The sequence below is a fragment of the Ascidia mentula genome, chromosome 7 (genome assembly GCF_947561715.1).
Source record: "Ascidia mentula chromosome 7, kaAscMent1.1, whole genome shotgun sequence".
Taxonomy (NCBI): domain Eukaryota; kingdom Metazoa; phylum Chordata; class Ascidiacea; order Phlebobranchia; family Ascidiidae; genus Ascidia; species Ascidia mentula.
Window position 1 is genome coordinate 19,195,887 of NC_138572.1, and position 26,018 is coordinate 19,221,904.

At 39.7% G+C, this 26,018-nt stretch overlaps 2 protein-coding genes across 2 annotated transcripts in view; one reads left to right on the top strand and one right to left on the bottom strand.

The window, feature by feature from the left end:
- Positions 1-8: 8 nt before the first annotated feature.
- On the bottom strand, positions 9-3,758 carry LOC145909294 (uncharacterized). Its single transcript, XM_082996681.1, has 8 exons — positions 3,296-3,758; positions 2,884-3,045; positions 2,080-2,131; positions 1,706-1,917; positions 1,508-1,603; positions 1,120-1,249; positions 579-639; positions 9-315 (listed from the first exon to the last, which is right to left on the bottom strand). The coding sequence occupies exons 1-8, from the start codon at positions 3,722-3,724 to the stop codon at positions 174-176; spliced, it is 1,284 nt and encodes a 427-aa protein (XP_082852807.1). The 5' UTR covers positions 3,725-3,758; the 3' UTR covers positions 9-173.
- Positions 3,759-7,918: 4,160 nt separating this feature from the next.
- Positions 7,919-26,018, top strand: part of LOC145909739 (uncharacterized) — a 136,678-nt gene continuing 118,578 nt past the window's right edge. Inside the window, exons 1-11 of the mRNA XM_082997091.1 lie at positions 7,919-8,013; positions 8,067-8,365; positions 10,195-10,274; positions 10,385-10,538; positions 10,681-10,860; positions 11,143-11,208; positions 11,519-11,581; positions 13,323-14,651; positions 14,732-14,824; positions 15,030-15,131; positions 15,362-15,433. Coding sequence (XP_082853217.1) covers positions 7,919-8,013; positions 8,067-8,365; positions 10,195-10,274; positions 10,385-10,538; positions 10,681-10,860; positions 11,143-11,208; positions 11,519-11,581; positions 13,323-14,651; positions 14,732-14,824; positions 15,030-15,131; positions 15,362-15,433 — 2,533 coding nt within the window. The remainder of the gene's footprint in view (positions 8,014-8,066; positions 8,366-10,194; positions 10,275-10,384; positions 10,539-10,680; positions 10,861-11,142; positions 11,209-11,518; positions 11,582-13,322; positions 14,652-14,731; positions 14,825-15,029; positions 15,132-15,361; positions 15,434-26,018) is intronic.

Below are 26,018 nucleotides of genomic sequence, written 5' to 3' on the forward strand. Positions count from 1 at the left end.
ATTTTGTACAAAGGTTTGTTTGTATTGTAGAGCGCGTTCAACAGCCTGAATCACGAAAAATTGCCCAAAAGTTTTTCGCCAAACACTTTTACAAAATGATGTTCATCGCACTTTGTCCCTAGAAGTTTGTAATCAGGTATTTGACCTTGTTTGGACCAACCAGGGGTCAAAGGTCAAATCTTCACAGTAAAAACAACAGGACGCGTCGACGATCCGGTGCTTCCCCCTTTAAACAGCGCCCTCTGGAGGGTGTTTGGTTCGATTTCTACAATTTCGGATCCCAACTTAGGGTTGCTCTTGATTTCGGACTGCCACCTAACGGATGCAAAACAAATAATGTAAAGCCACTAGGTGGCACAAATTATCAGATAGGACACGATTCCCCACAAAAAAAATTTAATTTAAATGATGGAAATTATGTTGCTGTGTTTTTGGAAGAGCAAACTAAGGTTGTTTGTGCGTTGAGATTATTAAACCAGAATGATAATATATTCTTGATTAAAAACTTGTCCCTTTTTCTTGAATATTTCACTACAAAATACATAAACATGAACCAACTATAGAAAGAATTAACTTACGAGTAGTTTATGGAAGGCAGGGTAGCTTCCTGTAGCAGCAATTTCATTCTCATCGGTTGACCTGAACAACATAAAGCATGTTTAAAGGGGAGTGTTTAATAACAACATAATACATGTTTAAAGAGGAGTGTTTAATACAAAAGTTATTTTGGATGTTTCAGTAGTGATTGTGTGGCTATACTGAGGTTTTACCACTAGAAGCACATACTACATTACTTGGTATAAGGACTATATAAAAGTGTATGGGAGTCGTTCCTCACCAGTGGTATGTGAGAATAAGTAGGACATGAAAGGTTTTTAGGTGGTTTGAATGAATGTTCGACAAATAATTTTAGAGTTTAGTGGAAAAACTAAGTTCCATGCCTATACAAGATGGCTACATTCCTCAGAAAATTCAGTTGCACTTTACAACACATTCATGGATTTGCTGATGCAATTTTAAGTTGGAAACAAGAAACAAGTTGTTTCCAAACAGCACACAAAGTTGGAAACTACCCACAACCACACATTTGTCTCAAACCTGATAAACACACATATTTACCATCAAGATCACGATTGTTGTATTTCTGATAAGCTCGTATCGCATCGTCACGACGAATAAAAACAATCTCAGCTTTCCCCGAACCGATCAATCTTGCTCGACGAACTGGACCCAGAACACTAAATAATTCCTGTGGAAACAGAGATCACTCAAAAGTCTGAAAAACTTTACACAACACTTTTATAATCAGCAGATAAAGCATGTATAGTCTATGGTTAAAGATTGCAACATTGGCCACATTTAGATATGGCAAGTTAATAAAAGAACAAAACACAGGTTTGTTGAATCTGTATTAACTTACACCTCATCTCACAGACCTGATACCAAGTCACAGGTTTTGTTGGGACAAAGCATGGAATTATTGTTAACTTGTAAAATAAACACAAACCAAGATATCTTCCTCAACCACCACAGGGTGTAGATTAGAAACAACAATCTTTGTTCCTTCAAATGGACTCGATATGCTGAGCAGTGTTTCGCTTTCCTACAAACGAATGTTACAAATGTTAACGATACATAGAAACAATATCAAATGTTACAGGACTCCATGTAAATTTCATCCGACCAAACAAAAAACCATACTCACATCTTCAATGTGATTGGCTGGAGTTTTCGGTTCAACATTTTTTGTTGATATCATCGGTCGAGCATTAATTTGGGACAACTTCAGACGTTTTGCTGTGTTATAGACAAGTTTGGGTTTTGTGGCAACACTTGCTTGTAAATGTTGTTTGACGCTCGACATTGTAATTGGATCAAGGTTAGCAGGAAGTTGACGAGTTTGAATCGGTCGCTTTCCTACAAAAACATGCTAGGATTGACTTCATGATTCAACTAAAGACATGATCAAATAATAACTAGGTTCTTCATTACAATTACTATGTCTTCTTCAACAATAACTGTTTTATGATCAAGGTTTGGCATATCTACTACATATAATAATAATAACAAAAAACATACTTGGTAATCTTCTTGCGACAGGAATGTTTGGTTTCGTTGGTTTTATTTGTTTCTGAAAAACACATTTTGATTATCAAACACATGTAATCACACAAGTAGTGGTGAAATAGGTGTGATGACTGCTGTAATGTCATATCTAATACAGAACATTACATGATTATTGAGTGTGGTGGGAAAAATGACGTGGGACCACTCAAATGTTTGCTACCGGTACTTATATGTAAATTACTAAGTGCTGGACTACACATATTTACAGTGAACAGAATGGGTGGGAGTCTAACTATGTTGCATACGGTGGCCTTATATTCCTCTTTGCACCTATGCGAGCGCTAACAGTTGTCTTCAACATGCGTAATATTGGCAACGTGTTCAACAACTAAACTGGTTTCCACCGAGATGTTGACAAAAAATTACAGCATGATAAATGTCCGAAAAAAAATTGTAACCGCATCTAACGGCTTCATTAATTAGGTATATACCGAAACCGAACACCCCCCTCATATTTCTTCTAGATCCGCCACTGGTGGGAGACCTAAACTATGCAACTATGTGGCATAATAAATGACTGGATATTAGTTCATGTGGAGTTTCGGTGTTTTCCAAGATATGATGTATTGAGCTAGATGGATTCAATGTTTATCTATTGATAATTTTGCACAAACACTGGACATACAATCATGAACATGAAGGTATGTTATACACAATAAAATCATGTGTTGAGGGAAATGTTTATCGAAATTCTCAAATAATCTGTGAATAGAAACAATACTAATGCCATCTACGAGTTGAAGTTCACATAATTACCTTTAAAGCATCTGGATTGGACATTGTTATCCTTAATCCCTTTCTAGCCCCTTTCTGTTCTGTTTGATTTTGTGTAGTTGGTTTTGTAGTAAGTGCAGAATCATTCCGCACCATTATTTTCATCCCAGCTGGCTCCACTGTCACCTTATCCATTAACACTCTCTGTAAGAATAGAAAATAAATAGTTAGTGAATAAGAATTTTGTCCAAACAGAAAGAGTTAATAGTGGAATAACCATCAGAAATACAAATGACATTATGTCTTTAAAATTCTACATAGTCATACCTTGAAATTTAACAATGCATATAATATATATATGGTCCAGAAAAGTAAAGCAGTGCAAGTAAGTTGGTGAAAAAAATGCATTGCACTACAAAAAAAACTTTTTAAACCTAACAATTTAATTAATTACCGATTCCCCCGTCACAGATATAAATCCAGATGGCTTCTGTTTCAGAATATTTCCAACGTTTTCCTTTTTAGGATGAATGGAGATTGCGGAGGGGTTTCGAATCGTACGAGTGGTCCCAGCATCCTTTGCATTGTTAACAACCAATGTTTTGATGAGTGAAAATGTTCCTTGTGTTCCAACTTTCTTAACATCTTGGGTTGAAGAAGGTTTACTTGAACCTGAGCCTTTTATTTTTATTCTTGCATCAAAAGCAGTGGCGTGGGACTTCACTTTCGTCAGTGAATTTAGTTTGTTTCGGGCATCCAGTTTTACTGCTGGCTTCGAAGTAATTGTTTTGCTTCGAGTAGAAATCTTATTGAGAATTGATCTTGCATCGGGACGGCTTATTTTCTGGCGTGCATCACTGACTCTTAACCTTCTCGTATTCATTTTCTCTACAAGTTCTGCTTTCCTAAAAATTACAACCTTAAAAGTGGCCAAGTTATATTCAGTTGATGTATTTCAAACGAACAGAGAAAACTCCTTACAGCAATTGTCAACTTGGCACTAAAGAAAGTTTACATGCAATAGCCACCCACAATTATGTATGCACAAGATTGGAAGTTTATAACCTGCACTTCAACGTTGATTGTAGAGAATCTGTATACTAGCCAACATTCGCGTAATAATGACTTTGTTATGTTTGTCTTGTTTTTTTAACCAGTTGCATGATGCACGACGACACTTACCCCCAACAAGAAATATATGATTTACTTAGCAAGAGTGATTATCACTAAAAAGCTACAACTGTACTCTGCAGGGTACTCGGCTTCCCTGACAATATGATGCTGCAACTCCATGTAACTCTTTATTAATAAATATTCGAATTAGGACAAGCCCAAATCCCTACATATTAATCTTATACTTAGTAACTCAGGTCAGCCAGCAGTGCTGACACGGCAACATGAGCAAAACGAACCAAATAACTTTCATTTTACCTCCAGTATAACGGAGGGGTAATGCTTATTAACACATTAAAGAAATCAATCATCAAAGTTGCATGTACAATTTATCCGTTATTTATTTCATATCGCTTTGCTCACAGCTTTTCAACGTGGCAGAAAAACAGAAAATAATCGGCAACAAAACCTTCGCTTCTGGTTGAAAGTTCGTTCCTCCATTTGCCACCTATGATTTCTATGAAGTTTGTGGAAATATTTTTTTATTATTTAAATGCTGTCATCTATACACAAAATACACAACAAATGCCACAAAAATAAATATACATCCGTTTTTACTTTTTTCTTACTTACATTCTTATTTTATTGGGGTTTTAAACCTAATTTACGTGCTGCACTCAATTCTAAAATGTAGGCTATTGGGTAAAATAAGCACTCAAATATAATATTTTAAATTGTAAAATGTCTTGATAAAATAACTTTATTATGTTTCGTTACCAATGGCCCAAAAATTTGGGCTTTAAAAACAAGATGTGGAAAGCAAGTTCTGGAAATATTTAAAATTCGTTTTGCATTGCGCGGATTGGATTTATTTGTTGCCACGGAGCTTGCATGACAACACACACTATCGGTTGCTGTTCGAAAAAGCGCACAGGTGTCAACTGAAAGTACTAATAGTTGCTGTTTGGTCAGTAAAAATTTTAAAGCAACGCCGATCCATGCTATTTTAATGTGTAAGTACCCGAGGAGTGGTGTGTGCGGGTGATGGGATGTATTTTAACGTTGATCTAAAAAGGCGGTTTCAACTAACACAACTGTTGACAAACTAACCTAATTATGCAGTGATTTTTGCTTTGAATTTGTGCAGGGCATAACAAGTATGAGAAGTTTTGCCACAAGATAGCACATAATTTACCAGTTTATAATGATTCACTGCTTGTATATAAACTATTCCAAAATTATCACAACCAGAACCAGACTTCCTATATGATGGGTCATTGGCAAAACACACATTCAAAACCAACACTTTTGTGCAGTAAATCACAAACTTCATAGCTCTGTTGTGTGTCATTGGTTGAACCAAGCACTGAACAAACGAGGTACTCATAATATCTCATCATATCTGGATGAGCAGCAGAATTACATCCCAGATACTTTGTTGTGTAACGTGAGGATTGGTGACACACGCCTAAAGCAGGTATTTTCCCACCTCTTGCAACTCCCTCCTAACATCACATAAAACACAATTCCAACTTGTATTCAATGGAAGAATGACGTGACAACAGCACGGTTTCCAAATAACAAATAAAAATGTAACGGAAATTGTACTGGGCGATGAATGCATTACACAGAAAAAAAACGAAACTTTTTGAAAAGTTTAAAGAACCGATTTAAGAACCACAAAAAATAACTCACCAAACTGTTATGTGAACTGTCGTTTCCAGGTGCAGCGTTATGTGCAAAGACAGTACGTAGAATTACAAGAACAGAATGAATTATATCGAATGAAGTACGGTAACAATTTTACAACGAAACAAAGATTTTTGGATGGAACTGCTCTTTTGGTGAAAATTAACGTGGTTTATCTTTCCGACGTTACCTGCCATGCAGCGAAGGCTGAACATAGAAAATAAAACGCATTTCACACAACATTTGAAACAACTTAAAAGGAAAAAGATACGTTACGACTGCTTGTAAGGTCACTTACTGGGGTGAAAAAATTCATAGTTTCTCAATCCTGTCTGACCCTATACTGCACAGCAGGGATCATTGCAGAGTTTAGTGATGAGTCTCTTGAAAGAGCCGTCTTCACTCCAACGCATCTTCACCACCTGGTGTTTATCATGAAATAGTTCGGTAACTCTTCCGTGAAACCATGGGAACGTGAAGCAGAATTACCTACGAGCAGCACGACATCATCTGTACACAAATCACTTTTCCTTGAGTCCAAAACTCATTAACAGCTTGCTGAACTAGACCGTACCGATATTCGGTGTATCAATTGTGGCCTCATTAGAGGGCCGCAAACATTGTGCACCGAAGCGTGCAGGGAGGCTTTTTGTGCCTTGTACAGCTACTGTTCACACGTGTCTTTGCATTCTTTTGAATCGCTCTAACAGGTGACTGATCGATATTTTGAAAGGCACAGTTGCTTCACGCTTTTTTTTCGCCAAGAGTGCGCATCAAGCGGCCGAAAAAGTGGACGAGATGTTTGCTTTGTTAGTTGATCATCACACGTGCTTCCATTTGTTTGTGTAACACATGTCCCCATTTCGTCTTGTTTATTGCTAGCCCTCGGGTTTTGGATTGCGCTATACGGCAAACACTTGCCTAGAACGACGCTGCTCGTATGTACTGTTGCCAAAAACAGTTCGAGCAAAAAGCACTGCAATGCTGTCCTCTACCTCCCAGGAAAACTTTAATGCCGAAAAGCCTTTCTTTGTATAGGATCGCAATTTCAGTCGCAGATTTTTATCGACAAATGCGAGAAAGTCAGTGCAATGCCTCCTAAACGCTTTGCATTTATTTTGGCCGGCGTTTCCTGTCCTCTCATTGGTGCAGATTTTTTACGATCTCATCACTTGTTGGTAGATATGCACAGGCAACACCTTGTACATATGTGTTTGCAGAGAAGCTGCACAATGATGAAATGTTGCCTCCACAGTTAAATACTGTTGCTAACATTTCTTCTACATATGAACATTTAATTGGCGACCTTTCCACGTTCATCCACGCCTCAGTTTTCCGGCGCTATGCCAAAGCATGGAAGTAGAACATCACATTCAAACAACCGGACCACCCGCACAAGCTCGCGCAAGACGTCTTCCACCTTAAAAGTTGTTCATTGCCAAAGCCACATTCCAAGAAAACATGGATTTATGAATTGTTTGCTGTTCATCCAGACCTTGGCCGTCACTGCCCCACATGATACCCAAGTCTTCTTACGGTTGGCGCCACCCTTTAGAGATTATCACCGCCTTAACGCAGCGACTCAATCTGATCGGTACTTCCCCATACCCAAGATTTTACTACTCTTTTAGCGGATGTCGCCTTTTCTCTATGTTTAATTTCGTCAGAGGATACCTTTAAGTTGCCGTTACTTCCTCTAATTAAAAAAAAATTATTGTTATCACGTCATATATCTATTCCTTTAGGCAGAAACTAATGGTGACAATATGCGAAATTAATAAAATATTTTACCCCGGCTATGATTGTTTGTTGTTACCTCGTAATCCCAAGCAGCTGATTTGGAAAAGTGAACTCCAATCATCGCTTGATGAGGAACGCTACGATGTTCATCTTCCGCATTGGCAAACTCAGTCTGCAATAACCGCCAATGCTTCAGAACCCGCCGTTGGCTGTTCTTGAACAGTTTATCGAAGGCAACTGGCAGTCACTTGCATATTTCAGCCGTCAGCTGAGGAACCCCGAAATCAAGTATAGCGCATTTGATCGTGAACTGCTGGCACTTCACTCAGCAATCAGACATTTCCGATACTTTCTTTAAAGACGCTTGCTATCATGTTTACTTTACAAACTCCATATTTGGATTTCCACTTTGTAGCTTTGGCAACTGCGGAACAAACCGCTCAGGTTCAGGCATGCCGTACAGCGGTGACATGACCTAATTTTCGATACATTACGATAGGCATTTTAGATGAAGCTATTTACTTGGTGTACGATAATGACTTCGTGTATAGATCTTGCTTCACGTGTGGACAACAGATCTGATGCACTTGGTGACGTCACACGCAATTTCTCATCAATTGACGGTGTCCCGTAAGATTTAAATGATAATCGGCACGACTTTTCACTCGGTAATCCACACAAAGGCTCGGGAGTCAGTCCCAGCAACATGGACGAAAAAGTGTGTTTGACGTTATTCATGGACATTCTCACCCCATCTATCCGCATCACCAAGCAGCTTATTGCTTTCAAGTTTGTTTGGCTTGGATTGTGCAAACAAGTGTGTCTATTGGTGAGGCAGTGTCTCTTATGCTAGCGAGCCAAAGTACAACAGCACATCAAAGCGCCGTGAAAGGAATATCCACGTCCGTCAAACCGTTTCAATCATGTCAACATAGTTCGGCCATTACCACAATGTCAAGGCAAGATGTATTTACCAACGGTGGTAGATCGTTTCACTTGCTGGCCAGAGGAAATTCCCATGCAGGATGCTACAGCAATTACCTGCGCCCGCGCTTTCATCTACCATTGGATATCCCGTTTCGGTATTCCAGCCAAATTTTGAGAATTCAACTTCACCCACTTCCTATCGCCCGCAAACCAATGGATTAGTGGAGACATTTCATCGCCACCTTAAAACACAGCGAGATATTTGAATCAAGATATTTTATAAACTGGATTCAGCCAAGTTCTTTTCAGTTGCGCCCAGTTGTGGACGCACTTATGATTCTAAATTTGTGTTATTCGATAAAGCACAGAAAGTTATTGCTATCAGCGAGCTAGCCCTAAAGCACAATAGATGTGTCCAAAACTGATAGTTAGAGTTTTCTAAATCGAGTTCTTGCTTCACCACGCGTAATATTTTCACTGCACCTCGAGCAGCCCCCAGTTTACGTCGTGGTAGGCAGTGCTTTCCTGATATCCAAGGCACTACCTCGTGCTATTGTCGAAGCATTGGCAAAAATGCAACTCCACTCTGGACACATCAGCCAACTTTTTCACAACTTACCATGAATTTCTCGCCCACTTTTCCACGGGGCTTGTTCCGTGTTCCCATGGCAACTTCCTATAAACAACAAACTCCTTCTTCTACTATTTTGATTCCCCTCGCTTTTGTGGAGACTTGTAAACATCGGTTATCCTACACATGCTCGGGATCCAGAGTTCGAAAATTCAGGGTTGGACAAAACGTGTTCGTTGTTGCTCGTCCTCTTGGTTAGCGGAAATCCAGACAAGTCTCTCCCAGACAGCAGCCCACAGATATCCTGGACAAAAACGCAGTTTCCTCGTCCGTTTGAAACGACTTCAGGCAATCATTAACATTAAAGTTTATATGGATTGTTTCGACATCTGGTGGCGGAAACTCATCCTAGAGCAGTGGTTGTCAACCGCAGGTCCGCGTCAACTTTCCTGCCAATCCGCCAAATATATTACAATTTTATGTCTCAATTGCAAAATGCAAGATGCTCATTAGAACCGCGTTTAACGCGTATGATATTAAACAGATAGCAGCAAACTTCTCATTAAATTGAATTTTTTATACTTCTTTTGAATTGCATATTTTTGTCGTAATTACATTTTGGGTTGATTTTGAAATTCCACCGGTCCGCAAAATTTGTTTTGAAAGTTTACTGGTCCGGAAAAATTAAAAGGTTGAGAACCACTGGTCTAGAGGTTACCCACAGATTGTTTCAGACATAAACTTGCACATAAGGGAGACGAGGAAGAACCAAATAAATGAACCAGCTTTATGTTTTCCGTTGTTTGTCGCCCCTGAGTCACAATAGGAACCAAAGTGCATTACAATCTTCATTTTTTACGCGTATCTGGTGGAACATTGCCTCGACACCAGTCACGAGAGCCACGCGTTCTCATCCAACCTTGATGAAACATCCACCAAACAACTGGACGTTATTTGAAGACTGGCCACAGCATTTGGTAGCACAGTAAAAAATCACCCGGAGAATTTAAAACAGAGAAAAAATAGTAAGAAGCTACCGGCGATCGCTTGGGGAAATCACAAAATACATTCTACACGAAATTTCCTACTCTAGTGAATAAACTTCAAGGAAACTTCGGACTAACTGAAGGGGGTTTCCCTTGACGATAACTATCTTTCCTCAATACTTTATTGCAAAACATTCCGAATTCTTTTATGTCTGAGAAATCGTCGCAAGATTTTTTTTTCATATAAAAGTGCAACGAGATAAACAAAAAACTTGCTTTGTTTACCGGACTCAAATTCAACTTTTTGAAACTTTAATGTTTACACAGCTTTTATATATGTAATATATTTGCTATACTTGGCCGAACAACAAACAGAACAAACCGATCCACAAAATATCCATACCGAGGTGAGCTTGTTGTTCTTGAATAGCGAGATATTTGTAGGAAAACATGGGTTCTGTCGTCTATCAGCATTGACATTATTGGGTTTTGAACGTTTCATTTTTCGATAATACAGAACCTTCACATCGGTGACGTACAACAACAAACTGTACAACAACAAACTGTACAACATCAGACCGTGGTACATCAGCACCATCACCAACCTGCAATGTTATCAGCTAACACTGAATCAGATGCTCCAACAACTTCCACAGCCGGTGTTCAACGAGGTACTGATTCCTCTTGGCCGCATACAAAGCAGACATTAAGCATAATCTTGTCTCGATTTGCCCCAAGTAGTTGCTGCAAACCAAACTACTTCCTAATACACAAATTTATTCATTTTGAACGTAAGTAATGGGACATGTTTAGGTGTCAACGCTAATGAATATTATGAAGTGGTTCGAAAAATTCCCAACAAAAGTTGGAAGGAATTTGCTCGTGTGAAACTCAACCTTCCCGAAGATGTGATCGACAACATTGAAGTTGATTATGATAAAAACAACCAGGAGCAAAAATATCAAATGTTGTTGAGTTGGAAACGCATCCACGGTCAGTCAAAGTCACTTAATCTTAATATTTGTAACGAGACACAATAGATTCATTGTTGTGTCATGAATGACAAAGTTGTTTAGGATTAATGTTCACAATTAAAACAATTCATGTTTTTTTCAGAAAATTAAATTTCACATTGTAACGACGTCGAAATCGTTTACTTAAGTCTGTAGTTAAATTGATTTCTTGCTGGAAAAATTTCCTGCATAGTTTGTTAGCCTAATAACGACAAGTATTTCCTACAATATACATTGGTTTGAACACAAAATATCTGTGAAGGTGAAAGTGCTGACCTGCACAATCTCTCGAAGCTGGTTGAAGAGATTATCACAGGAGATCACAAAGGTACGAATTGAGGCTGGTTTTATATAAGAGACTGTTGAACGTAGTCCTATCTTGGATCTAAATAAACTGTAAATTTAAGATTTAGATGTTAAGTTTTCCCAAATATCGCTAATGTGGCAAAATAAAATTAATTTGACACGACATTGGCTACTGGCTTAACTATGGAATGCCGGGTTCCTATACCGTACTTACTTTTAACAGGGTGTCATTATTTTTTGGCGTTTTTAGTTGTTTTCGCTCTCTTCCTCTGGTTGTGACCTTGACCTTAAGTCAGCGGTATGTTGTAAAGTTACTCAATATATTTTACCAGATAAAACATCCGATCCTCATCAATCACCGATTCAAACCGAATACAAGAAATCCAGCCATGAGGGTAATACAGAAAGTTATATTCAGTTTGCATTCAACACATTAATTGTCAGATTGTTTGTTTTTTACAATTTTACACTTTTCACAGGAACTACAAATAATTTATTTGTAGCACAACAGGTAGAAATTATCAATACTACCTTAACATACGTTGAAATGTATGAAAGCTAATGTGGGTTTTGTGGGATTCAATGAAAACCTTCAGAAGTAATGTGACGTCCAAAGTTTATTGGTTGAATGCCCAAGAAAGTTGTTTTTATGTTGTGTAGGAAGTCGTCTCTTAAAATCCAAGAAATATTTTATGCAGTAAATGAACAAGTCCGTACACAAATTCGGGATGACAGCAGTGAATGGGTGAAACACAGAGCATCAGAAACAAAACAGCAATCAGTTAGAGGCGACAAATTTGGCACAGTTGAGATTTCTGTCAATATTCTAAACACACTGAGGATATAGCTTAGCGTATAAAACATAATCACAATTGTCAATACAGTCACTTGGGTTAAAAAACAAACACAACAAGTGTCAAATGACAGACTTTCAAATCACTGTTAAGCGTAACAAATCATCCATTAAAACAGATGTGGTTTCCACATTAAGTTGTCAGATATGTAACGACTCCATCAGCAGGAGGCGATATTCGTCTCTTTGCGGGTCGTTAAACTTCACTTTGCTGGAGGCCCGAACAAATTATTGCAAACACAATTGACGTCACGTACACGGGACATTGTGACGTATTAACTAAAACCTGTTCTAATTATATCTGAGCAATCGAACAAAAACTAAAGGAATTTCCTCCAGGTCCAATTCACATTAGATGCGGGATTATTTCACGTCATTCAAAACTACTTACGATTCCATACCGGGAATGTTCGGTAAACCACCTGATAACTTTACCAACGATGCTTGGAATCGCGTATTGTCGTTGTGATTTAGGCACGAATACGGGATGGCACGAAACAAACACTTGTTTATCTCATGGATAAGTAAATTATAGTGGGGATTATGTCGCTACAGCGAATACCTTGGTTCTTAATCAAATCCCCATTTGATCAGTGTTTGCTCATCCTTTGCTTGTGTTTTCCTAGCAAGCAACCTCTGTACCATTCTTCCCACATAATTAACTCGCTACCAGAAATGTAGGAAATATTTGATGATCTCCACAGACCAGTTGTTAGTAAAAGCAAGAACCTGGGACAGTATGATGAGCAAACCTTGCTAAGTTTAGCGAGCTCACAAAAGTTGGGTTAAATTCATGATTGTTTACCACACATGTGCAGGTTATGGGAAAACACGCAGCGCGTATTCAAAAACATATTACGTCAGGCGACACAAATGTATTTTTTTCCAAGCAAAGTGACGAATTCTCTTGTTTTCTTTGCTTCCTTTTACGAGGCACTAACGAGATGTTCCCGGCATTCCATTTTCCGTACCGACTTCCACGCTCATAAACGACTCGTTAATATCAGGTTTAGTGAGCTCGGTAGTTTAACGAACGAGGAACATCTCATTATGCCGCCCCTGAACTTATTTCGCCACTTCCGTTCGCCAAACAACTTTTAAAAATGCCTTTAACCGTTCTTTGTTGTTTGTTTCCACTTTGCAATTTTATTGCTTTGTTTCACTCAATCAGGGATAGAGATTCGTGATAAATCTTTCACGACAAGAGTAACTCGACCACTCCCCTGTAAAATCAAACCAGGACATACTTAGGTTGGTGTTGAATCCGCTTCGTGATTTTTCAGATGAAAAACTCCAACAGGCAGTTGATGAATTTAAACGACATCAGTTGGAAAATCTCGATCCAGATGTGATTCCATTTAGTCACAAGTTTAACAAAGCTGACATTCCTGAGGTAGATCCAATCCTAATGGAAAAATACATTTATGAGGGAATTGATGCTAAAAAGGTAAAAGTATGCAAACCTTTAACAGTAGAAAGGAATGCGAACCTAATTGGTGGCAAAGAGGTCAAAATAAAAGATCTTATTTCAAACTTTAAAACAAGCAAAGGTAAAGGAAATTTCATCTCATTCTACGGCCCTGCTGGTTGTGGAAAAACATCAATTTCAAAAAGAATATCCAGACATTTAAGAAACTCACACTTGGTGCTTGATCTTAGTTTCAAGGATATAAACTATGGTGATGAAAAACTAACTCTTCAGCAGCTCTTGCTTGACAGACAGTTCCCTGATGTGGAACAATCAGTCCTTGATGCCACTTTTCAATGGATAAAAAAGAACCAGGACAAATGTGCAATAGTATGTGATGGTTTGGATCAGGTCACATGGTCAGTAGCAGAAATGAAGTCAGTTAATGCAAGTTACGATACACGATTGAATGTTCAACAGCTTATTGCAAATCTCTGTGGCAAAAAGTTACTTAGAAAGTCTTCATTAATTTTTACATCTCGTCCCCATTCCCTGCTCTCAATTCCTCTAGATCTTCGACCGCAACAAACCATTTATGTCCACGATCTTTCAGCTGACGACATGAGAAAGTTGTTTGATTTCTATGCTGCAGAAGAGGCCAAGAAACTGTGGAAATTGTTTGAATCTAAATCCCCACAAGTACTTAACTTTTGCCATAATCCATTGCTTTTGCAGTTTGTTGTATATGCTGGTTTATTCGGGCCCACAAACCGCATTCACACACTTACAGACATATTTGATGCTGCTATAGAACAACTTAGTAACTCCGAATATGCCAAGGGGGATGACATCGAAAAATTAAGAAAACCTCTTGGCCAAATGGCTTACAACGGAATGAAACGTAAAACGGTCATGTTCACACAAGCTGACCTCCTAGATGTTGGTTTGGAAGATATAAACGTGCAGGATGTAGTAATAAAAATGGCCACACGTTCCTGGCTCTCGAGTCGAAATGTTTTTGATGGAAAGAATGCGATCTTTCAGTTTATGCACCAATTGCTCCAGGAATATTTCGCGGCCTATTACATTTCTATGCTGATGCCGGATGAAGAATTCGACCAATTCGTCGATAAGTTGGTCAAAGAATCACACTGGGGGCCAACACGTCGTTTTGTCTGCGGTATTTTGCTCGGTAACAAATCTGGTATGTACAACACGTTAAGCCCAACCTTTATTATTTATTAACCATTATATCTTTTTTGATTCCTGCGCCATCTAACAAAGCTTCTGGAAGTGACCGTGCTGAACACAGTTTGGAATCTGATACAGCCAACAGTGCTACAAGCCATACATCAACGTCCAGGATTCAGGAAATACGTCAGTTGTATAATTGCTAATAAAATATTTTGTTTCGTATAATATTGGTGATAGTAAATAATGTGCACGTATTTCTTGTTATCATCGATATTAACAAACACATTCAATTTCGTAATATTTGCATGATGGAACATCTTATGTACGCATTAGTTGAGTTTTTTTAAAAGTAGTATGTCATGCTTCTAGTGCATATATTGTTTTGCAGCTTCTGAAAGGACTCCAATAACTGAGGGATCCTCTCTACCAGGCACACCTTGTGTTGCAACATCTTCTAAACATCATCATGCAAATGACATGCAAGAAAATGGTGATGACTTCTACAATTTTACCATATTAGGGAATCAGAAATTTCAACTTTTGTTTGTGTATATTTTTCTTCTTTTCATTTATTATAATTCTGCAACACAAAAACAAAGTGGATCTCCAAGGTTTTCAGGTTTCACAAAACAACCAAATGCAGGAAAAGATTTGTTTCCTCATATACAAGGTTATCAAACCACTACATGAAACTATAATGTATTCAAGTTTAATTCACAGCTTCTGATAACTTGTCATCAAGAAACTCCAATACATCGACGGCTAACATTAATGACGATCATCGAGAAGAAGGTAATTTATATCACAATTCATCATTTGCAAAACATTTAACTCTGCAATAAAAGACCACAGTAATCCTGTTTCTTTCACTGTCGTGGTTTGTGTTCACTTGAAAATTAAAATGCAAACATTTTTTTCATCAGAAGGCAACAACTATTTTTTGTGTCTAATGGTTGTGATTGATAGTTCTTGATTGTTTTGACGTAAATTAATCTTTGCGGTTACTTTGTGTTGTAAACTGCACTCATTTTTATGTGAGTACGTAGTGATTGACAGACTTTGATTGTGTCAGCTAAAATGACAATTTTCAGTTACTATGTGTAGTATACTGCACTCATTTTTATGTGAGTAGGTAGTGATTGACAGTCTTTGATTTTGTCAGCTAAAAATGACAATTTGCAGTTACCTTGTGTTATAAACTGCCATATTTTTTATGTCAGTAGGTAGTGATTGACAGTCTTTGATTGTGTTAGGTAAAATGACAATTTGCAGTTACCTCGTGTTGTAAACTGCACTCATTTTTCTGTGAGTAGGTAGTTTTTGACAGTCTTTGATTGTGTTAGCTAAAATTGACAATTTGCAGTTACCTTGTGTTGTAAACTGCCATATTTTTTATGTCAGTAGGTAGTGATTGACAGTCTTTGATTGTGTTAGGTAAAATGACAATTTGCAGTTACCTCGTGTTGTAAACTGCACTCATTTTTCTGTGAGTAGGTAGTTTTTGACAGTCTTTGATTGTGTCAGCTAAAAATGACAATTTGCAGCTACTATGTGTTGTATACTGCACTCATTTTTATGTGAGTAGGTAGTGATTGACAGTCTTTGATTGTGTCAGCTAAAAATGACAATTTGCAGCTACTATGTGTTGTATACTGCACTCATTTTTATGTGAGTAGGTAGTGATTGACAGTCTTTGATTGTATTAGCTAAAATGACAATTTGCAGTTACTTCGTGTTGTGGACTGCACTCATTTTTATGTGAGTAGGTAGTAATTGACAGTCTTTGATTTTGTCAGCTAAAAATGACAATTTGCAGTTACCTTGTGTTGTAAACTGCACTCATTTTTATGTGAGTAGGTAGTGATTGACAGTCTTTCATTGTGTCAGCTAAAAATGACAATTGGCAGTTACCTTGTTTTGTAAACTGCAGTCATTTTTATGTGAGTAGGTAGTGATTGACAGTCTTTGATTGTGTCAGCTAAAAATGACAATTTGCAGTAACCTTGTGTTGTAAACTGCACTCATTTTTGTGTGAGTAGGTAGTGATTGACAGTCTTTCATTGTGTCAGCTAAAAATGACAATTTGCAGTAACCTTGTGTTGTAAACTGCACTCATTTTTATGTGAGTAGGTAGTGATTGACAGTCTTTCATTGTGTCAGCTAAAAATGACAATTTGCAGTTACCTTGTTTTGTATACTGCAGTCATTTTTATGTGAGTAGGTAGTGATTGGCAGTCTTTGATTGTGTCAGCAAAAATGACAATTTTCAGTTACTATGTGTAGTATACTGCACTCATTTTTATGTGAGTAGGTAGTGATTGACAGTCTTTGATTTTGTCAGCTAAAAATGACAATTGGCAGTTACCTTGTGTTATAAACTGCCATATTTTTTATGTGAGTAGGTAGTGATTGACAGTCTTTGATTGTGTTAGGTAAAATGACAATTTGCAGTTACCTCGTGTTGTAAACTGCACTCATTTTTCTGTGAGTAGGTAGTTTTTGACAGTCTTTGATTGTGTTAGCTAAAATTGACAATTTGCAGTTACCTTGTGTTGTAAACTGCCATATTTTTTATGTCAGTAGGTAGTGATTTACAGTCTTTGATTGTGTTAGGTAAAATGACAATTTGCAGTTACCTCGTGTTGTAAACTGCACTCATTTTTCTGTGAGTAGGTAGTTTTTGACAGTCTTTGATTGTGTCAGCTAAAAATGACAATTTGCAGCTACTATGTGTTGTATACTGCACTCATTTTTATGTGAGTAGGTAGTGATTGACAGTCTTTGATTGTATTAGCTAAAATGACAATTTGCAGTTACTTCGTGTTGTGGACTGCACTCATTTTTATGTGAGTAGGTAGTAATTGACAGTCTTTGATTTTGTCAGCTAAAAATGACAATTTGCAGTTACCTTGTGTTGTAAACTGCACTCATTTTTATGTGAGTAGGTAGTGATTGACAGTCTTTCATTGTGTCAGCTAAAAATGACAATTGGCAGTTACCTTGTGTTGTAAACTGCAGTCATTTTTATGTGAGTAGGTAGTGATTGACAGTCTTTGATTGTGTCAGCAAAAATGACAATTTGCAGTAACCTTGTGTTGTAAACTGCACTCATTTTTGTGTGAGTAGGTAGTGATTGACAGTCTTTCATTGTGTCAGCTAAAAATGACAATTTGCAGTAACCTTGTGTTGTAAACTGCACTCATTTTTATGTGAGTAGGTAGTGATTGACAGTCTTTCATTGTGTCAGCTAAAAATGACAATTTGCAGTTACCTTGTTTTGTAAACTGCAGTCATTTTTATGTGAGTAGGTAGTGATTGACAGTCTTTCATTGTGTCAGCGAAATATGACAATTGGCAGTTACCTTGTGTTGTAAACTGCCATAATTTTTATGTGAGTAGGTAGTGATTGGCAGTCTTTGATTGTGTTAGCTAAAAATTAAAATTTGCAGTTACTATGTGTTGTAAACTGCCATAATTTTTATGTGAGTAGGTAGTGATTGACAGTCTTTTATTGTGTCAGCTAAAAATGACAATTTGCAGTTGCTATGTGTTGTAAACTGCACTCATTTTTGTGTGAGTAGGTAGTGATTGACAGTCTTTTATTGTGTCAGCTAAAAATGACAATTTGCATTATCTTGTGTTGTAAACTGCACTCATTTTTATGTGAGTAGGTAGTGATTGACAGTCTTTCATTGTTGTATAAGCTCTATAGAAAATCTTTTGGGGCCATGAACAAATTTCATAAATAATATATAGGTGGCAGAGGAGAGATTCTTAGAGACTTCCTTTCTGTCTCTGAGATTCTCTTTCCGATGGGAGACTGGAAAGAGTACTCTTTCCGTTTTATGCGAATGCATTTTAAATGTTGAATTGTCTTACGGAGACACCAACAGGTACTCACTGTTTTCCGGTCTTGATTGTGAGTACGTTACAATTCTCCCTGAACCGGAAAGAGGGCAGAGAGAAACACATTTCGATTAAAATCTCAAATTTTTTTCATGAAATGTGTGATTGGACCCATCAACGCAACAAAACGCTATACATTAATTTTTTCTGTTGCTCAGTATACCCGTGGGCTCTAAAGGGTGAAGCGGAGAACAAAGAAAACTAACGGTCAGCGGACAGTTAACAAAGACAAGACGGTTACTCAAAGACGATAAAGGACATGTGTGATTCGCGATTTGTCACATTATCAGTTCATCCTGATTGTGTGTTGGTCACGGGCGCCGATTTTAAACGTGTGGCAAGATCTGGAAATCGAATTACGTTGTTCGTTATTGTGATAATTTGGAATTTACGCACCCGTTTACATTCTTTATTTCTGGGCCAACTGGGAGTGGAAAGTCATATTTTGTTGCGCACATGATAAAGGAAAACCACATCGTACCATGTCCAAAACGGATTATTTGGCACTATGACCGATGGCAGCCTGCGTACGAAAACCTGCCTGACACAATTGAATACGTACAGGGTGCTCCTACCTCTGTGGATACGAGCGTACGGAACTTCTTGATTCTCGCAGCAAAATCGTTTCGCGTTTATTCACCCAGGGCAGTCACCATAAAGACACGGGTATAATTTACATCGTGCAGAACCACTTTCTGAAGGGAAGCAAGCATTGCACAATCAGTTTAAATGCGCACTATTTTGTTGTGTTTAAGAATCCTAGAGATTCTCCCCAAATCACACACCTCGCGAAACAAGTATTCCCCTCTCATGTGAAAGCCGTGCGAGAGTCAAATATGGACGCTACGTTATCTCCGCACGGTTATTTGGTATTCAATTGTCGGCAAGAAACACCCGACAAGCTTCGTCTGAGAACAGGGGTGTTCCGCGGTGAAACATCGTTCACTTACGTTCCGAAAAACTTATGAAATGTCCCGTCGTCTTGAAAAACACGCGGCAGATTTGAATATGCAAAGCCGAGCCCAGAGTCGTGCGCGCGATCATCAAAGCGGCCGGACCCGATTTGATGAAGTGAATTTGTGAATGCAGCCGCAACGTGTTAAAAGGGCAAGGTTAATTTGACCCAGCGCGATAGACAGAAGTTGTAGCGACATGAGCTCGCTCTGCGTAAATTGATGAAGAAATAGACTCCAGTGACGCGGAAACGTTGAAGTTGATTCAACGCGGGGGATTCCCGTCTGCTCTATTCGCTGATAGGAACCCTAATTCCGGTTATTGCTGGTTTATTCGACAATGCGTGACCGGGCGCCCGCTGAAATGACACCTGTGGAGGGGGTTTTAACGGAATATGATCGTGAGTTTTCGAATATATTCAATGAAACAAGGCCCGATGAGGAAAACGTTAGGCTCTATGGTCAAGCCCTGCAGCGCTATCGATTCATCAGGAAGGAGCAGGTGAATAAACCCATAGAGATGACGATAATCGAGCGCCCATCGGACGACGCGACCGAACGAAAGCAATCGATTGCACAGCGCGTCATCCGGACGATGCCAAAAACACTTGAAGTTAAAGCGGATTTATTAATTTCATTTATTCGCTGAGCGCCCGGTATTAATTTTTTACCGTCGGGCGAACTAAGAAGTCTTTACGCCTTTGAATATGTCTTGCCAAAAACCTACAACACTGGGGCAGACTTTAAAGATCATGAGAACTTATTACCTTCGCCAGGTCGCCCGCGACTTGCCCCGTTTCGCCAGGCCTGCGCTTACGCAGCGCGGACACGGATTGAGGGGTTTATGTTCGCGAGTTTGGGCCGCACCGTATTGCCTGTTCTGAAGTCGGGCGCGCGCCAAGTGGGAAAGCAGTTTTTAGAATCTCCAGTTTTTTTGCAAGTGACGTCATGGCAGGTCAGCAACCGTGGAAGGCGGCTTTAAAGAGATCGCGTCGTAGCCTAAATTCGACAGTAACCCTGTTTACATGGCCAAGTCGACTTGAGCATCAAGTCGACTCGTGACCGGGTCACGTGATTTTCAAATTCGACGCGCGAAAACGACGAATTTACATGGGGCTTTTTAGTCAGCATAAGTTAAGCTGTCTCGGGCTGACAGGCTGTAAATTCAGACTCTGTACTAAATAAATTATCAATATTTCTAACCTAGGCATGCAGAGAAAAGTTATTGGCAGTTAGTTTACGCAAATGCTTGCTGCAAATTGGTCCTTGATTATAATGTGAGTTTACTTTTCCAGATATAATAGATGATTTAACTAGAAAGCCTGCTGCAACCCATATTTTTTTAATTTCTGATTAAACTAATTTTCCTGGAATGTGTTCACAACAACACCATGGTAAGAGTATTCAAGTGAAAATTTCATGTTTAGTAGTATTAATTATCTCTGTCCTTCTTCACAGGATCCTTTTCAGAAGCTGTCTAATCCCGTAATCCCATGTACAATTGAGTGTCAGAAAAGACTGAATGGAATGTTTCATACCAGCCCAATGTTAATTAATTTGAAACAAATATACAGAAGATGTGATAGTTACATAATATAAACTTGTGTCAAACAGAAAAGGTTTACATAAGCCTGCTTTTGTATTTTATGGTTGATTGTTGTTCACATAATCCTTGCATAAATAAGATGCAGTAGCCTAAATATGAATAAACAACCAGTTTGCATTGACTTGTTATATTATAGCACATCCAGCAGCAAATGAAAACAGTTAACACAAGTGCATTCTTCTTTCAAACAAGTGTCAGCATTCCTGCAATGCATTTGTTTCCTTCAGGTCTCCAAAATGCAACTTAGGTCCTCAAAACGAATGTTGCTTTTTTGTATCTTGATGCTTGTACAATTCATTTAACACTTGCGCAGTATTTATCAAAATTAACTCGAGTAAGCACATCCTTCTCGCCCCTGCAGCATAGAGCATAGTTGTACTAGAACTAGTTTAATACTTTTAAGGTTTATTGTAAACAGCAAACCCTCAACGCACAACCTCATAAACAAATTACCTAATCCTAACTTCTTCGCGGCACTTGTCGCAACTGGGTTTAAGCTGACTTAATCGCTTAAGCTGTCCCGTAAACCACTCTCCGCGTTAGATCGAAGGCCGAGACGGCTTAAGACGCTTGCCTTTTTCTCTTCGCCGAAAACGAGAGAGTCGGATCGGCGAGTCAGCTTCGAAGCCGTCTTAAACCGTCATGTAAACGGGGTTAGTGACTCCAGCCAGCAACAATTATGCATACAAAGCGTACATCGAAACCCTCTTATCCTTTGGATCGGAAGCGAAGAACACGCAGCTGACCACATCGCTTTTGTACGCGGATGACGCGGGTCAAATGAGCGCCCTGACACGTGGCAATAGTGGATTTCAAATACGTCGCACGTTGGCGGCAGAGAGTTGCCCAATCGAGATGCTGTCCAAACTCCACTGCGATATTTGTCAGCAGCAGCGTTATGTGTTAAACGGTGTCGACGTACGCCTTTCTCTCACGCGTGGCAAAGATCAATTCGCCGTCATCACTTATCTCACTCGGCCCTGTACCCGCTGCGTCGTTCGGAAGTTCGCGTATTTACGATCGCCGGCGGGAGTTTAACGGCCGTGTGCGATACACTCGTGACCGGGCAGGTTCCTGTCAGGGTTGTCTTGGGCTTTGCGGACGGCGCCGCTTACAACGACGCTTGGGAACGAAATCCATTCGAGTTCAAGCATATGAACATTAATCACTTATCGTTACACGTGGGCGGATGTACACGTCCGGTAAAAGCATTCCAACCTGATTTTGGAAACGGCCGATACAGTAGAAGCTATTTATCGCTGTTTACACGGACAAACAATCATTACACGAATTAATCAAACGGGATAACATACTGCTCGTACCTGCGCGGCTACTGCCTTTTCTGTGTGGATCTGACGCCCGACCACAGTGACCTCAGGCATCTCGGGTCGGACGATTTAAAACGGTTCTGGCAGCCCCGGTGGATATAATTGCTTTTTGCGAATACGACAATATTGTGAAGGTGGAAAGCTATCGAAACGTGATTACAGATTTTGCCTCGTGAACGCATGGACGAATAACAAATTGGCGCTTTGCTTGCACGCGACCCCGTGACGTCGCGCGTCTTTCGTGGTGTTTACGCACGAGACGAACTTGCGACAATACGTCATCAACCGCCGTCATTGTATATTGTTAACAGCGACCTGTCTTTTCGATCTGGCGCCAATTCGCTTGTATTATATTTTGACACTTTCGCAAGACCGCAGTATTTTCAGGATTTTAGAGTTTTTTACGGGTTTACACGTCGCTAAAGCTGTGGCAATTTAATTCGAGAGTTGTCCAGAGCCCTTTTTTTATTACCTGTGGGGCGTATTTTATTTTTTCGCGTTGCTACGCGCGCGCGGCTACAAACAGCATGAAATCGTGGACATTTATTTGCATGACTTATATAGAAATGATTTAATTGTGGAGCGTTTTGTGGCTAACACACGGGAACGAGCGTGAGGTTTGTGCACACGACCGTGGGCTAACCAGGCCCAACGCTCTACCAACTGAGCTACAGGAGCTCGGCAGTTTCACAGGGTATATTGTGGCCAATGTACACTGGTGCGCAAGCGCGCAACTTGTCAGGCAACCTTCACATATACGCATTTGACCTATACCACTATAATCACCATTTATAAAAATTCATGGTAGTTGTCACAAAATCTCAAGGGTTAACAATATGCTATTCACAAACCCACATGTCTTTTCGCGACCACGACTGTTCCGTGTTCTTCGCCGCCGGGCCGCCCCACACCCAATTAACCAACTTTCTTGCTTGCCATATTTGCGACAAATGCTTGAGGGAAAGACTGCGCCCAACAGATATGAACAATACGGACTGCGCCCAACAGATATGAACGATATAAATGGTATTTTTCAATAAGAAAAAAAATCGTTTCGAAGCGGACCGAATTATACCCGATCACGGGATGTTTTCCGACAGAAAATCACTTTGCAGTGTTTCGTATGGATGTGTGACCAGTTCTGAGCGCCTGGTTTACTTTGCCTTCTAGTCGGGGAACACCCAATTAAAGCGATCACGCATCAGCCGCGCCTCCTTGTCCTGTATTTGACCTAGGTAACCCACAAAGCGGTCTATCAGCTCTTGCGGTTGACCTGTTGTGACGAAACATTCCCCTTGCTTCCAGGTACGTCGCTGCACACGGCAACGCTGAGAGGAATGCATTCCGTTTTATCAGCCTCGAAGTCATAGCAAATCACAAATGGATAAAAGCGCTGTAGTGGTGGTACGTTAATGCAGCACAGTTGCAAGCGTTCGAAAATCGTCTGCCTCACACACGCGAAACGCGCCATTGACTGGATTTCCTATCCAGGCGTGCGGTGTAATAAACGTAAAAAGCAATATTTGTTAATGCGTCAACGATCCACTTCGAATCGGGGCGCTGTTTTCTAATGACATCCAAGTGATCTTCTCCAGCGAGCTTTTGAAAGAATGTGAAAATATCATCCCGCAAGCGGATAACAATTGGTGTGGGGAAAAGTATTGCATTGTTGTCCGACGCGTGAAAATATCGCCGTTCCCCAAAATGGTTTCTAACGTGAAACCGAAACTGCAATTAATTTTGAAAGTTCTCTGGCCGTCGCCTAATAAGGCGTGGACCATGTGATCAACACGTGATCAAACGATCGGCAACGAGAAATTGTACAATGACGTCACAAGTTCAATTCGGGCTAAAATGCGAATTGCGGACCAGCGCTGGACGATTAAGCGGTCTGTCGGCGGTTGCTCGCCGGAAACATATAATTGTCGGTTCGAACTGTCGCCTGTTTGCAAACATCAGCCAATGAGAAACCATGTCAGTCAATTGCACACCAGAGCTGACTTTATAAACGCACCTACTTTCACCGTTGATCACTGGTAAATTTTGCTGGCTAGTGTGTTGGGTGCGCCTGCGCAAGAATCTGTTTTACAAACGAGATCTTTTATCGGTCGGTAAAATACACATAATCCTCATCAATCGCTAATGTACGCGTTGTCTCCCCGTTCGCCCGGCGCCACTGGATCGCACTCCGGTGAGTTAAGAATGCTCAAGTCACGCAAGATCTCATCAATGACATCCGACCCGGCGTACGTTGTATCGATTGTGTTAACATCACTGCAAAATTCCCTGTTCTTTATCGCGATATATTATCTTGTGTTCGTTTCAAAGCTTTCAAATGACTGGAGTAAATCAAAGAAAACGAGATCCTCAAGGGGCTGCTATTGGAATATGCGGTTGGACGGCATTGCACGAAATTGCCTGACTATAGTCTTGTGTGCCGGTCGCGAGCGTATTTTGCAAAGCAGGCGGAGATTTTGGAATTCTGCGATAAATGCAATGACATCATTCAAATGTAGTGAAGAGGGAAACTGTCTTACCCGAGGTCGCTCACGCTTAACGCATCCGCTAACGTGAGTGTTTCGCGTTTTTGGTATCAAGTCGTGGTTTGACAAGCCAAGAATATTCATCGCGTCACTGTATTGCCCGGTAATGGATTCCATTTCCCCGCATGCAGGAAACATGTGACTCTGATTCGGTTCAAAGAAATCCACAACGTATCGACTGGGGTCCCGAATCTTGTTGTCCAACGTCAAAGCCACGCTAAGTTAATGAAAAACTCTAGAGCTTTACCTCGGTGTAATTTGACTACAGATGTCGGTACCCGGTGTCGCACTGTCAGGCGTCAACGGGCAAACTCGAAATAGTTTCGCTTCGCTCACGTCATTTGAGCTAAACCACACAATATGTTAGAAAGAGGAAACAGGAAAATCACGATCAACTTACATCGCGCGCTTATACGCCCAAGCGCGAACAAATTAAACGTACATCTTGCCACAGGTCTCGCAAATCGCACATCGATTACATTCATTTTCATGTGATATGACATCATAGGTTTTGGCAAAATGCATGTCACGAAATCCGCAATGAAATTTTACACGCATGTTTTTGCAAGACTGGAAAACAGAGAGTATCTGTGGGTGCCTCCGTAACACAAATTTCCATTTAAAATGCATACGTAGGAAACGGAAAGAGCACTCTTTCCTGTCTCCCAATCGGAAAGAGAATCTCAGAGACAGGAAGGAAGTCTCTGAGATTCTCTCCTCTGTCACCTATATACTTCTATCGTAAATCTCTATTAAGGATCAGATTAGTTAATCCTGATCCGTATTCATAAACCCCGATTAAATCTAATCGTTGATCAGTAAGACGTGTTTTGACCTAAGAAGGTGAATCAAGTGATTTGTCGGTAATTTTAGCAAAAAAACTCCCAGTTTGCTCAATTGCGCCTCATAGCGTTAGGTTGTCTGCGCGACGATGACAACAAGGTCATAAACAAGGTTAAAGGTTTTGTTTACTTTCTTGAGCGCCGGTGGAACTATTTGCGGCTTATTTTGAAAACAGTTGGCAGTAGGTTATTATTTATT

Excerpts from the sequence above, each read along its gene's own strand:
- LOC145909294 (XM_082996681.1), bottom strand. The coding sequence starts at position 3,724 with ATGAATACGAGAAGGTTAAGAGTCAGTGATGCACGCCAGAAAATAAGC. Across the intron at positions 3,046-3,295 it reads TATCTGTGACGGGGGAATCG|AGAGTGTTAATGGATAAGGT; the intron begins GTAATTAATTAA and ends CTATTCTTACAG. Across the intron at positions 640-1,119 it reads CAACAATCGTGATCTTGATG|GTCAACCGATGAGAATGAAA; the intron begins GTAAATATGTGT and ends TATGTTGTTCAG.